Raw genomic sequence first — 14989 nt, forward strand, 5'->3', positions numbered from 1 at the left:
ATGGTTGGATGGCATCACCAACTCAATGGACATGAATTTGAGTAAACTCTCGGAGTTGGTGATGGACAGAGAGGCCTGGTGTGCTGCAGTTCATGGGGTTGCAAAGAGTCGGACATGACCGCACGACTGAACTGAACTGAACTGCCTACTAAAACTACAAAACTGTTCTATATCTTTATATTATATCCTTATACATAATTAAAATATATAATTATATTATATGGAATATCAGGGACTTCAAGAGCTACTAAGATAACATAGATATTAATAATGAGAACAGTATTATTAATCAGACAATAATGACTGAAAGCATTATTGAACACTTACTTTTTGCCAGGTGAGTTCAATGCAATTTAACTGTATTAAGGGCTTCCCTGGTGGCTCAGACAGTAAAGAATCTGCCTGCAATGTGGGACACATGAATTCAATCCCTGGGTCAGGAAGGTCCCCTGGAGAAGGGAATGGCTACCCATTCCAGTGTTCTTGCCTGGAGAATTCCATGGACAGAGGAGCCTTGGCAGGCTATAGTCCATGGGATCGCAGAGAGTCAGACATGACTGAGCGACTAACACAATTCATTTAACACCAATGAAATCCCTTTCAGGTAGGTGCTATTATTATCCCCACTTTATAGATGAAATAGTTGAGGCACATAGAGGTTAAGTATCTTAACCAGGGTCATGAAGCTAACAAACAAACAGCAGAGCCAGGATTCATTATCAGGGCAGCTATACCCTACAGTTCAGACTCCAAATCTCTATGGAAACCACACAACCCAGAAAGCGAAGTAATGGCAGAAGTATGGCTGGAAACTATTGCAGAACCTCAACATGAAACCCAACTTAGGGATTCAAGGGCACAAGGACCTCAGCCTCAAAGGGTGTATGCTCCTTGGAAGACACAGGTTATAAAAAAGCCTGTGTCTTCAAATGGATATTTGAAGCCAAAGAGAAGAATACGAACTGAGTCAAGAATGAGGTGAAACTCAAATGGATGTGTGGGATCAGGGAAGGGGAAGAAATCAAAGATGCCTCTGGGGTTTCTGGTTTGGAATGTTTGCAAAGGGATAATGATGGTCTAGGCAGGGTTGGGGAGAAGGCAATAGCACCCCACTCCAGTACTCTTGCCTGGCAAATCCCATGGACGGAGGAGCCTGGTGGGCTGCAGTCCATGAGGTCGCTAAGAATCGGACACGACTGAGCGACTTCACTTTCACTTTTCACTTTCATGCATTGGAGAAGGAAATGGCAACCCACTCCAGTGTTCTTGCCTGGAGAATCCCAGGGACGGGGGAGCCTGGTGGGCTGCCGTCTATGGGGTCACACAGAGTTGGACACGACTGAAGTGACTTAGCAGCAGCAACAGCAGCAGCAGGCAGGGTTGGATAGAGCCCTCCCCCAAATGATCAGGTAGACGATTTGCATTTTTTTTTCCCATTTCATAGGTTTCCTTTTGCTCTCTACTGTATCCTTTGATCCACAAAAGTCTTTAAGTTTGATGTAGTCCCATGTGTTTATTTTCGCTTCTGTTGTCTGCACTTTTGGTGTTGTCTCTTTTTTATCATTTCTTACAATTGCATGTGAATCCACAATTATCTCAAAATAAAAAGTGTACTTAAAAAACAGAAAAATAATATTCTTAACAGTTTAAGTGAAGATTAGCTAGTTTGATCCTTCATTTTATAGATGTGAAAACCAGAGGTCATAAAGGTATATTTAATAAGACAGGGTAAATAAATAAACCCACAAAATACCTTTTATTGGTAGTATTATTAATATCAAAGACATAATCTATATTTTATATAAGTGACAATCACCTCTTAGAGGATATTTTTAGAGTAGACAAAGAAATAAAGTAAATAGGCTAGCCAAAACAATCATTTATGATGACCCACTCTTAATTTTCTTCATTTGCAACATTTAAAAGAACTGCTTTATCAGGACATTTGATACATAGACTATTTATAGCACTAAAAAATCTTACGCTTTTAATGACTATATTAAAACTTGGTAAAGGTTTGATCCTTTTTGCAAAAATTAAGAAACCTCAGCAACTAAAAATGTTCGTAACTTTACAAGGAGGAGGATACCGTGCGGTACTATATTACTCTAAACAGACGTGGCTCCTTAAATGAGAGGAAAAAAAATCTCCATACACATTTTCAGTGATGTCTGAGTAACAGCTTCTGGAGTTGTTCCTTTTAGAATTTTGCCATGGAAACCACAGCTTCTACAACTGCAGAAGTCACTATTGTATCTATTACTTTAACTTGCTACCTTGCTTAAAACAGATGCCTCAAGAGCGTTTCCTATTCTTTTGTAGAGGAACTAACTGCAATCCAGTAATGCCATGGAAGCCCTATTTTCTGAAAAAGCCATCAGATTCTTGAAGTGTCAACCACAATCAATTTTGGGGGTGCCCAAACTAGTTTACCAAAAGCCAAGTGCACTTAAAACCAGAGAAAAGTGGGAATTCCCTGGCCGTCCAGTGGTTAGGACTCTGTACTTCCGATGCAGGGGCCACAGGTTTGATCTTGCATGCCTTGTGGCATAGCCAAAAATAAAATAAATGTAAATAAATGAAACAAAAATAAAACAAGGAAGTGTGTACACACACATATTAAAAAAAAAAAAAAAGAAAAGGGGTGACAACACTAGAGCTTGCAAACCAAAGAGCAGCATAAGAATCACACCCCCACCCCCAGGAGAAGGGAACGGCAACCCACTCCAGTATTCTTGCCTGGAGAATCCCATGGACAGAAGAACCTGGTGGGCTACAGTCCATGGGGTCACAAAGAGTCGGACAGGACTAAGTGACTAATACTTCCACTTTCCCAGGTGAAGAGTCTTTTCTGTCTGATGCAAAAACAACAAAAGGAAAACGAACACAACAGAAAGCAGGATGCCAATTCTATCTTTCTTAATCAGTTTTTAGACTTTTATATATCCTGACACCCATTACTCTTTGGATACATTTAAAATGCTTAGTTCATCATCAACTTTTCTTTTTTGCTGTATTTTAAAGATGACTAAGGGCTTCCCTGGTGGCTCAGTGGTAAAGAATCTGCCTGCAATGCAGGAGGCCCGGCTTTAATCCCTGGGCAGGGAAGATCCCCTGGAGAAGGGAATGGCAACCCACTCCAGTATTCTTGCCTGGGAAATTCCATGGACAGAGGAGGTGGGTTATAGTCCCTAGGGTCACAAAGAGTCAGACCCAACTTAGCAACTAAACTACCACCACACTGAAAAGATGACTGAATGGCACATACTTGACTTACCTAAAAGAGGGAGTAAAACTGGGTAGTTGTACGGCATCACAAAGAGGTTTACACAAGTTAAAGTCGTACTGGCTTTTAAATAACCAAATGGATATCCAAGTTCATTGTATTTTCCACTGCTAGTAACAAATACCTGAGAAGATCATGAAGTAATGTACAGTTATGACAATAAGGATTTTATGTCAAACCAAACTCACAGCAACATGCTATACCAGCATCTCTGGCACAATTGTAATTTTAAAATGGGAATACTGCTTTCTCTATATTTATGTCAAAAAATAGAATGTTCAGATTGCAATTCTTTAATAACCATTTGGAGACCACAGGCTGCAACAACAATACCCAAATATTTACTTAGTTAGCACAATGGAAAATTAGGCTGAAATACCACTAAGTGATACCAGCCATTAAAACAAATTGACTACTCAAAAGAACAAGTGGTGACCAGAGTGGAGACTTTAGGAAAATGGAACATGGCCCCATGCCTAAAGCATGCAATTACAAAAACAAAGCCCATTTAAAGGATTATGCTAACACTCCTTATGTGAACTACTATTAAGTCTTGCTCTACTTCCCTTTGATGCCCCATTTCCCTACCCATTTATTCATTTTTCATCCAATAAATATTTATGAGGAGTCTATTACAAGCCAGGCACTGGTGCTAATTATTTTGAGACAATTATATTGAGCAAGGAGATGCTTTGGTTCAATCTGGAAGGCATTTTCTCTTGTAAATAATCCTGGTGGAACAAACATTCAATAAAAATGAGAACATTAATCTTTATTACATATGACTAGCATCTTATTCCTTATTCCTGACTTGATAGATATGATATTTTCAGGTCCCATTCACCTGATATGCTATTCTGGAGTCCTCTAGCTATCATGATTTCTCTGTGTTCCATGTTCACTCTTTGGCCAAATCAGGACATTAGTATATAATTTTATGGACCTAGACCTTTACCTTTTCTAACATCCTTCAGCAGGATATTTAAGACAGAAGTCACATCCTGATGGTGAACAGAACCCACTTACTTTGCTAATTCTTGTTCAACCAGCAACATCACCTACCAGTTCACTGAATTCTTTCTATACTAAGCTGTAGCTTAAAATAAATCTTTCCTATGTAATGGATGCCTCCACAAAACAATGGATTGTGTTAAAACATGACTCATCTACTAGATTTCATCTCTTAATTTGAACCTTAATAGAAACAGACAATTGTAATAAAACATGTTGGACCCAGGCTTCCCTGGTAGCTCAGCCGGTAAAGAATCTGCCTGCAATACAGGAGAACTGGGTTCCATCTCTGGGTTGGGAAGATCCCCTGGAGAAGGGAAAGGCTACCCACTCCAGTATTCTGGCCTGGAGAATTCCATGGACTGTACAGTCCATGGGGTCACAAAGAGTCGGACACGACTGAGCGACTTTCACCACATGTTGGATTTCCTCCTGTTTCCTAAGTGTGTATAATAGAAAGAGGGGAAATCATCACAAAGGATAAAAAAGTTACAGCCAGCAAGGATCATACCTATAACTCTTCTGAAAGGAGAAGCACTGTTTTTTTTGTTCCTTGCTCACTCTCTTTCTGTCTTTATTCCCTCCCTTCCCACCCTCATACCTTCCTTCCTTCCCGTAAGCCCATTGAGTTTTTCCAAATTCTTTATCACCTGCAGATTCACAGAATTTGGAGGTTCAAAGGGATCATTAGAGATCATCTAGTCTAGAGAAAGTGTCTGGTCCAAAAGCCACATAGTTGGTGGGAAAGCTGGGGTTAGAATCCAGTTTCCATTATGACTTTCCAAAATTTCCTGGCTCCTGGTTCATCTTATTCTTTTTCATTCCCACTAATTCATCACATTAAACTACTCTAAACCAAAGTAACATAAGATGCAAGAGAAAGACATATGGCAAATTTAAGCGGTGCTGCAAGGATTGAGGACAGGATTTCTTAAGTTCCTTTGGAGAAGATTTACAAGGAAGATGCTATATAGAATAAAGGGTTTATTTGGGGGGAAAACTGTAATTTGTAATTTTATATGCTTGTATTCCAAAATGTTTTTCAATTCATAAATTCAAGCTTTTACCTTGATTTTAACTTAGCATGCTCTCATCCCTATATCTACATTTCTAGCACATTTTGGTGTATTTTATTGAAATATAAACATACATTCAAAATTGCATGAATTATAAGTATACAGTTCAATGAATGCTCAAAAAATGAACGTATATGTGTCATCAGCACCTGGATCAAGAAATAGAACCTGACCAGAAAACCCTTCGTGTCTTTTTCTGGTCACCATTCTGTACCCCCAAGAGAAATCACTCTCCTGACTTTGAACAAAATAAAAGGCAATCTTACATCTTTTTGAACTATATAAAGTTGAATCATATGATATGTGATCTTTTATGTCTGGCTTCTTTCGCTCAGTATTATATTTATGAGATCACTCTGTTTCTTGCACTTTTACATCCTTGCTTTACACCTGTTTCTTTTTTGTCTACCCAATTTTAGCATCTTTGTAGAATTTAAGTAGTTTAAAGACAACTAGTAGCAATGATTTCACATTGTAGGTTGAAACAGATGGTGGTCTGAAAGTGTCCCTTGTGTAAGTAAAATGTAACAATTACTGATTGCTGTAGTTTAGAAATAGAACAAACATTCTTACAGTGTAGGACTTCCTTATTATATTCAAATAAAATAGCTGTGATTACCATATATGGATTTTCACAAATTAAAATCCAAAGGTGAGTCTATTAACAAATAAGCAAGCCCTCCTGGCTGAAGTGTACCTCTTGGAAGGGTCAGTGTTGTACATCTGCCTATGCATCTCCTTCATCCAAGGAAAATCCATACCACACACACCAGTGTGGTTTGTACTACAAGAAGAGCTTGATTACATTACACTAATACATAAAGTAATTTCAGGTTTATGTTTTTGTTTTGTTTTGTTTGTCAAAAATGTCTTGTACTGGGAATTCCCTGGCAGTCCAGTGGTTAGGGCTCTACATTTTTACTGCAGAGGGCGTGAGTTTGATCCCTGGTTGGGGAACTAAGATCCTGCAAGTCATGTGGTTTGACCAAAAAAAAAAACAAAACAAAAAAACCTTTGTCCAATCTGTTAAGTTCACAATAAGGACTGAGAACATTGCTTCAGCTGCAGAAGCCATAGCCATAGCCTTTAACCTGGGGTCCCTGGATAGGCTTCAGGGGAGTCCTCCAAATATGTAGGTTTCATCAGGTTCCTTAAATGGCAATGTGTATGGTAGGCTAACTTCAGCCTGAAGTTATTTGCTTAGCCATGTTGCTTACTTGATAGCATTTGTGAGAAACATTATTAATAGACTCAGCCCAACTATTCCCAGATTAACCTTTGAAAGTTCTTTAAACAATTCCCAGATCTCTGAGTGGTTCCAGACATTTGGCTAACAACAAAGGGGAAGTACCTGCCAGCAAGTATGGGGCGACTTTCGTTCCAGGATGTACTGAGTTAAGGGTGAAGGTTCAAGTTCATATTTGTCAAAGGGAAGTTTGTCTATTACCATTGGCTCACAATCTATACAGGAGAACCTCACAATAGGATGAGATGTTCGTGGAGGCTAAAAAACAAGAGGGGAAAATACAATCTGTTATCAAGACAGTTGATATATCTGACAACTCTGAAGCTCTTTTTAAGTCCTTGTTGGTCATTCATTTTTAAAAACAATTTTAATTGAAGGATAATTGCTTTACAGAATTTTGTGGTTTTCTGTCATACATCAACAAGAATCAGCCATAGTTACATGCAACTCTTTTATGTTTTGTTAAACCATCGCTGAGATATATAGATGGGCTGTTTTGCGAAAGATGGCTCTTGAGCTCTAAGTGTCATCAATGGCAGAGGGGACTCAGATTCTTTCGCTCTACCATCTACTTGGCATTGGGAAGAAGAAAGGTAAATTATAACACTCATAACTACAGTTTTAGGGAAGTAAAAAATAAAACTGCCTTGAATATTAAGAACCCGGAAATTCAGATCCACTTTGTGACATTCAAGGACTATCTTCCCTTCACTACTTTGTATATAAGGTTTCAGATAAGTCAGAAACTGCTAGGGAAGAGGAAATCCATGAAGCTTTCAAATGAGGTAATGACAGAGCTGGAGCCACTAACAAGCAAGATGAACAATTATAAAGGAATGGAAAAGGCAAGACAGAGACTGAAAATGAGCCCGTCACAACTCCAGGGCCTAGCTGAAATTTTCTTTGCAGCTGAATTTTTATAGCATTTCTCACACCCAAACACTTACTGAACAGCTAGAGATGGGGATGCTCTTGGCTGGGCTGAAAGGCCCGTGTACCTGGGGTACCAGAGCAGACTGATGGAGCAGTCATTTTATTAACGGGTTTAGCTTGTGAGGATGGAGAGCACCAGTGAGAGAAATGGTGGCAGCAAGGGCAAATGGAGAGAGAAAGAGACAGGACAAGTCACAAGGTCAAGAGTGAGACGTGGCTCTGTGTACTCTTGCTCAGAGATCTGTGAGGCTGATGTGAATATGATAAAACATCTCCTTTTCTTTATAAAAGGGAAAAACATGCTAATTTGCCTTTATGATTTACAAACCTACAAGATGTTTTGGGGACTGAGAAAAATAGCCTTCCAATGTGCTTTTAAAGCTGGAGAAATGGACTGCCCCTGGTGGTCGAGTGGTTGGGTCTCTGCGCTTCCAATGTGGAGGCCATGGGTTCGGTCCCTGGTTGGGGAACTAGGATCCCACACGCCCTGTCATGTGGCCAAAATTAAAAAAAAAAAAAAAAAAGAAAAAAAAAAACCTGGAGGAACAGTAACACAAGCTATGTGAGTTACCTGGAATTTCTTCAATTCTGTCTTTTTCCCTGATTTTAATTTTAATCAAACTTGTGAAATATTTCTGACTTATTAGATTGAAATCTATAAAAAGACATAAGTGAAACCCCATCACCAGCAATAATGATGCAGATTTGTAACTAAAACATTCACTCTGGGGTTTGAAGGAGCTGAGAGTAACTGGGCTCTGAGGTTTAACAAGCATGCCACCTCAGTGTCCTGAGGGACAGACAAGGAGATGGAGCCTCACCCACTGCAGGGACTGAGGATGGCTCTTCAGTCGTATATTCTGGCCTTCCATGGGCACCTCTGAAAAAAATGCAGGAACCTCAAAATAGCAATCAGGAGAAAAATCCAGTTCATGTCAGAAATGTCTAAAATTTAGATAGACTATAGATTGGCTGAATCTGGAAGGCAGTGGAAAAGCAGTGACCATTTTGTGCCTCTTTCTCCGCCCCACCCCCCACAAGGATTGTTGTTGCCGTTTAGTCACTAAGTCATGTACAACTCTGTGACTCCATGAACATGGAAGTCGGCCAGGCTTCCCTGTCCATGGTATTTTCCAGACAAGAATTCTGCAGTGGGTTGCCATTTCCTTCTCTGCGGGATCTTCTGAACCCAGAGACTGAACCCACGTTTCCTGCATTGGCAGGTGGATTCTTTGCCACCGAGACACCTGGATGCCCCAAGGATTGCTCTGGCCTTTTTATATTGGCTGGGAGGAGGGAGGAGGATGAAAAGGAGAATAGGTTTCACATGGAGCAACCACAATATCAAACCCTGTTCCACCAAATATGGTGAACAAAAAGATAAATCTTTGCTTAAAGATAATTTTTAAAATATTGCTTAATTACTCATCATTCAAAGACTCTTAAGAGTCCCTTGGACTGCAAGGAGATCCAACCAATCCATCCTAAAGGAGATCAGTCCTGAATATTCATTGGAAGGACTGATGCTGAAGCTGAAACTCCAATAACTTTGGCCACCTGATGAGAAGAACTGACTCACTGGAAAAGACCCTGATGCTGGGAAAGATTGAAGCGGGGAGAGAAAGGGACGACAGAGGATGAGATGGTTGGATTGCATCACAGACTCAATGGACATGAGTTTGAGTAAACTCTGGGAGTTGGTGATGGACAGGGAGGCCTGGCGTGCTGCAGTCCATGGGATTGCGAAGAGTCAGATACGACTGAGCAACTGAACTGAACTGAACCGAAAAGTACACTGCCAAGGAACTCAAGTCCACTGATTATAAAAATACTGAAAAGTAGGCCCACAAAGTCCCACTACATGTCCAATGGCTCCCTCAGAGAATGGATGAATCTCTGCTTTGAATACATTTCTAGAACCTATACACAGTGTAAACTAAGTTCTAATTTCCCAAGGATGTACATGAAAATCAGTGCCTGCCCTTTTCACGCATTGTGTTTACCACAGAAATTCAGTCGGCGGCTCTGAAATAAAAACCAAGCCACAGATTGCAACAGCATCAAAAACAACAATATTTTAAAATCTAAAGAGGGTAGATTAAGTGGCAAAGGCAACTGAGAGAAAGAATGCCCTAACAGAAAGGAAGTCCTCTCTTGCTTTTAGTACAAGCTAGACTTTCCAGTAAGTGATAGAAGGCACAGCTTAAAAGTTTCCAAGCTATTTTAAACAGTTCTCTGTAATCAGCTAATTGAAAATCCAGAATGATGTTTACCTTTTTGTTTTATGACACTTACTAGTGAAGGTAAATTCTGATCTGGCCAAAAAGATTCTGGAATTGGCCAATGCCCAACAGGAACACCAGTCTTAGAGTTAGGCCGCACATAAATGAGCTTATGACAACTATGCCATGGCTGAGCAGCAAATGAATTGCTTGGCCTGGATGAATCCATAAGTCCATCTGAAAATTAAACAAAAGACAGAATAAGGCATGAATTTCTTTGTACAGCCACTGATCTCCTTGTACAGATTTTTCAGTTGAAAGCAAAGTACAAAACAAGACCAAAACAGTGATTCATGAAAGATGGAAGAAAAAAAGTGACTCCACTAGACTTTCTAAATGTTTTCTCTGGCTACTCTTTTCTGTTTTTGTTTTTTTGTTTTGTTTTTATCATTACTTTTTTTATTGGAGTGCAGTTGCTTTACAATCGCAACTCTTTTCATCATCTAATCCAACTCCTCTAATCTGATATCCCATACCCTTCTTCCTTAACTATAACCGAAATAGGTAGTTATATGGAAAACTGTCATAAAGTTAGTTTTAAATTTTCTGAGGTTTGACACAAATTAAACACACTAAACCACAACAATTATTTTTTCAAATTAGGCGTATGAAAATTGTTCATTCCCTGGTATAGTTTCACTTTTTTGGAATCTGACAGAATAAGTCATAAAATCCATTTAGATTTTTTTTCTATTTTCAACTAGATTAAAAAAGTATTCTTTACTAAACAGTTAGACCCAATGACCACAAAGGCAAATTCACTGAAAGGTAGAAGGAACGATGACAATACAATCAATCTATGTATATAGTTGGGGAGGGAATACAAAGTGAATGCATCAAGTTTATATGGACTACTTCATTATAATTTCCTTCTTCACCCATATTAAAATCCCATGGAAACTGGGCATCATATAATGCTGAATAATATACCCTGAGTGTATTTTAATTATTTGAGCTAGTGTATTTCATTTGCCCCCTGAAAACAGGGCAAGGCAGAGTTACATAACCTTTAATGTTATGATTCATTAGTCTAAATTATAATTGTAAAAAATACGTGATAATGATTTGAGTCTCATGTTTTTCTTAAATTACATACCATTTGATTTACTTATTTAAGCATTACTTTAAACAAGTAATTACTTTAGAGCAGGGGATTTACTGAGGTCCATGAAACTATAGAGAATACATATAATGGCTTCAGGGAACCAAAAGATCCCCTCTGAAGTTGAGTTAGTTCACAGTTCTGGGGATGTGGTTTTTTTGAGGAGAAAATTCTTAGCTTTCATCAGAATCTCAAAGGTTAAGAACTCTGGACAAAGGGAAAATGGAGCTAGAAAGAATGTTTGAGCTATTTATATGGCACGATCTAACTGGTTTTCAGTAGGAAAGTTCCCAGCTCACGGGAAGGTAATGAACACAAAATTATGGACTTGAGTGGTCTATCATTACCAATGCAACATGTCCTTCCTTTACAATTAATTATTTTGAAATAGGCTGTGAGGCCTCAGTCTTCTATAGCAGGTGTTTCTTAAGGTATTTAACATTTATTATTTTATTTCTTAATGGACTTTAAAGTCATCTTTTATGTTTCCCAAAAATCCTGTTAAAAATTTTTAGATCAAAGTACATGAAATATATATGTGTATATATATGTATTTATATTTATTTGAGAAGCGATAACTTCACACTATCCATTCTTCCCAGTCAAGCACATGGTACCTCTCCATTTAATATAGACTTTTTTGTTTCTCTTGGTAGAGTTCTATAAATTTATTCATAGAAGTTCTAGGCCACCTCTACATATGTTTTTTAAAACTTATATTTTAATTGGAGGATAATTGCTTTACAATGCTGTATTTGTTTCTACTGTACAACAATGTGAAGCAGCCATAAGTATGCATATATTCCCTCCCTCTTGAACCTCTCTTCCACCCCCCGCCCCACCCCACCCCTCTAGGTCATCACGGAGCACTGAGCTGAGCTCCCTCTGCTATGCAGCAGCTTCCCCTTAGCTATGTATTTCATACATGGTAGTGTATATATGTCAATGCTACTCTCTCGCTTCACCCCACCCTCCCCTTCCCACCCTGTGTCCCCAAGTCCATTATCTGTGTGTTTTTTAATTGGAGTCCAAGAACCCCTGAAATGAAATACAAAATTATGTGTGCATGTGTTGTCCATGTACTTTTTTCTGGAGAGAGGGGTCTCTATTTTTCCACTAGCTTCTTAAAGGGTTTTAGAGACTAAAAAGCAAAAAATTCAGGAATCATAGGATCCACTGCCTCAGCAAGAAATGTGTCTTTCTGCCCCTTTGCACTTACCCTTTTGCTTCTCCAGGCAGCTACCACTAATTGTGGCCACAACAATTAAAATGTATGAATCAGATCAGACAAGCACTGCGGTGATGATGGAGTCTAGGTACACACGGGTATGTGTGCTGTGCATGAACCGACAGGAATGAAGACAAGCTATGGCCTAGAACAGAGCTCTCAGTGAAGTCACTCAGTCGTGTCCAACTCTTTGTGACCCCTTGGACTGTAGCCTACCAGGCTCCTCAGTCCATGGAATTTTCCAGGCAAGAGTACTGGAGTGGGTTGCCATTTCCTTCTCCAGGGGATCTTCCCAACTCAGGGATCAAACCCAGGTCTCCCGCTTTACCGTCTGAGCCACCAGGGAAGACCAGAGCTCTGAGGGAGCCATGCAATGGGGTATGATTCCCTTTTCCAATACAAAAGCAGCTCTGCTTTCATATTTTGAGATGTTGACGTTTCTATAAAATCTCATTTGAAGACAAAAGGTTCTGCAGTTAATAAATGGCCAAGAGAGACTTCCCTTGCAGTTCAGTGGTTAAGACTCTGCCCTTCCAGTGCAGGGGCCCAGGTTCCATCCCTGGTCAAGGAACTAAGATCCCACAAGCCACGTGGAGCCCTCCGTGACTTCCCCCCACCCCCCAGAAAAAGAACAGTGGCCAGGAAAATACTGGTGTAGGATCTTATAGAATACTAGCAGGTCCTGGCTAAACATTCACAACCTCTTGCTGATGTGTGGTAACAAATATAGATTTTATCAAGATAGTTTGACACATTGGCGCTCGCAAGACCAAAACCAGATGGCTGGCTAAGTGGCACTCTGTCGTGAATATCCAGCTATTTTATGACTAGAGAAGTGAAGAATTCAGTGTTATCCTAACACTAGGACCAGAAATATGAAATGGGCAGGGAAAGGGAAGAATGTTCTGAGGAAGAATTGACATTGAATTAAAGCTAGAAAGGTAGCCACAGGCAACGGATGAATGGCAGTTGTTTGGATGCATGTCTGTGACCACTTGAATGTGGGTGGCTAGTGAAGACAGTATTCTCTTGCGATTAGTTCAATGTTTTCTCAGTCTCAGATTGCTCTCCTATGTAAACACTTCAAGGTTAAAAGAAAAAAAGGTGATCTACTGTACCTTCTCCAATAGGAAGTGGATCTGGTCCTGTTTTTTCAAAGTTAATAACTACACCACTCTGAACTTTTTGAACTAAAGATTCTAAACATTGATTCAACATTCTTTGTGTTCTAACACAGTAGGAGCGACCTAAACCAGAAGGAAAAACAAAATAGTACAAGGTTGATCAAATAAAATACTACTTAACAATACAAGCATTTGAAATCCTAAAATACAACTCAAAATAATCAAAACTATGAGCCACCAGGGAAGCTCACACGGGGGGCAAACCTCACACTAATGATGAGCTTAAGCAGCAGAGTTAAAAGATACAGAAGGGAAAAAAGTAAAGCTAGGATATGGCATTTACGGAAAGTGGTACTCTGCTGCCCTGAATTCTTCGCTTTAGAAATAGCAAATATCCGCCAATACCTCCAGTGACTTCACACATCTGTGTGATGGCAGATTCATCAGTTGGTACACTCCCTATCTGCTCTGGTTCAGTAGAAGCCAATCCAGGCAAACGCAACACCAGGGCAAACAACCTTTGATCCCAACGAAAAGGTTCTTTAGTTAGTTCACTTCCAGGCAGAGGAGAATTCAAAGGCAGATGAAGCTGATAAGGCAAAATTGTAAAAGTTTCATCATAACAACTCATACAGAAATGAAGACAATTCAAGAGTTAAAGGGTTCACTTTTCTTTGATGTTGTCAATAAAATGAGGCAATCTTTCAAGGATTCCCAAGATGGAACGTTTGATTAAATTTATTCTTAACTGGGAATGTATGCCTCCCACATGCAGAAATAGCTGCATGTTCTCTGCCATTTAAACGAAATTAAAAAAAATGAAATCTCACCTCTTCTTGAACGCCAGAAGTACTTGTTAACTTGTTTCCATCTGTGATGGTAATTAAAATAGATGGTTCTAAAAAAAATGGATTTCGTCCCTAAAATACATTTAAAAAGTATTAGAGCCATGTAAAGTAATAAAATTATATTTCAATTTTTACATTTATCTTGCCTATGATCTCTCAAGTATGTGATAAAATTTGCCTGGATAAATAAGAAGGAAAAGATTAGGGACTGAAGTGGGTGGGGATCAAAATAACAATCTCTACAGAGGTAACATTCAGAATAAACTGAGGAATTCTTATAATTTGGGAACCTCTCAAACTATAACATCCAAATCCCCCCACCCTCTGCTTTCTAGGTAACCATGAAAGATATTAAAGACATTACAATGGCAGCATCAGCCACACCCATGATTCCATTCAGAATCTTGGCACAGAAAGGGGGATATAAGTGACTTACATCTGTAACCTGGACGGTGACTCTGGTTATTGTGAGCAGTTTTTACAGTAGAAAAGTGCAATGATCACTGCAGCAAACACTATTCTGCCTTCCTCTTATGATAGAGCTTTTTCATAACTTGGGAGGGATGAGGGACTTAAGGACTCTGAAAGTTTCTCTTCAATTGTCTTGTTCAATTTTTTCCGGCAATTTATTCATCCCATTATAACTGATGATCTGATGGGTAGGCAATTTTAACCATTTTATGGTCAAAGCACATAAAAGACTCTACCTAAAGGATTTTTGTTAAAGGATATATTTAAACTACACATGGACCTCCTTTTGGATGTTATGAAAAGGAGCAGAAAACTTGGCTGCCATGTTCAATTTTAAATTCTTACCCCAAGTCACCAAAATAAATTAGCTATACTCACTCAA

At 39.2% G+C, this 14989-nt stretch overlaps 1 protein-coding gene across 9 annotated transcripts in view; it reads right to left on the reverse strand.

Annotated features, from left to right (window-relative positions):
- The window catches only part of INTS6L (integrator complex subunit 6 like), a 57078-nt gene that overhangs the window by 17275 nt on the left and 24814 nt on the right, over positions 1–14989 (reverse strand). For 7 of the 9 annotated variants that reach the window (XR_015159591.1, XR_015159590.1, XM_086389163.1 and 4 more), the window contains exons 4-9: positions 14119–14208; positions 13694–13877; positions 13283–13411; positions 9848–10011; positions 6725–6877; positions 3278–3410 (exon numbers count right to left, since the gene is read on the reverse strand). Coding sequence is in view for 7 of the 9 variants with exons in the window: in XM_086389163.1 (XP_086245289.1) it covers positions 3278–3410; positions 6725–6877; positions 9848–10011; positions 13283–13411; positions 13694–13877; positions 14119–14208 (853 nt within the window). In the remaining 2 variants the exon portion in view is untranslated. The remainder of the gene's footprint in view (positions 1–3277; positions 3411–6724; positions 6878–9847; positions 10012–13282; positions 13412–13693; positions 13878–14118; positions 14209–14989) is intronic. The other 2 variants (XM_086389167.1, XM_086389166.1) reach the window with 1 other exon arrangement.

This window comes from Bos grunniens, chromosome X (genome assembly GCF_055505025.1).
Source record: "Bos grunniens cultivar Pamir isolate PY7600 chromosome X, Bosgru_T2T1.0, whole genome shotgun sequence".
In the NCBI taxonomy this organism is placed as follows: domain Eukaryota; kingdom Metazoa; phylum Chordata; class Mammalia; order Artiodactyla; family Bovidae; genus Bos; species Bos grunniens.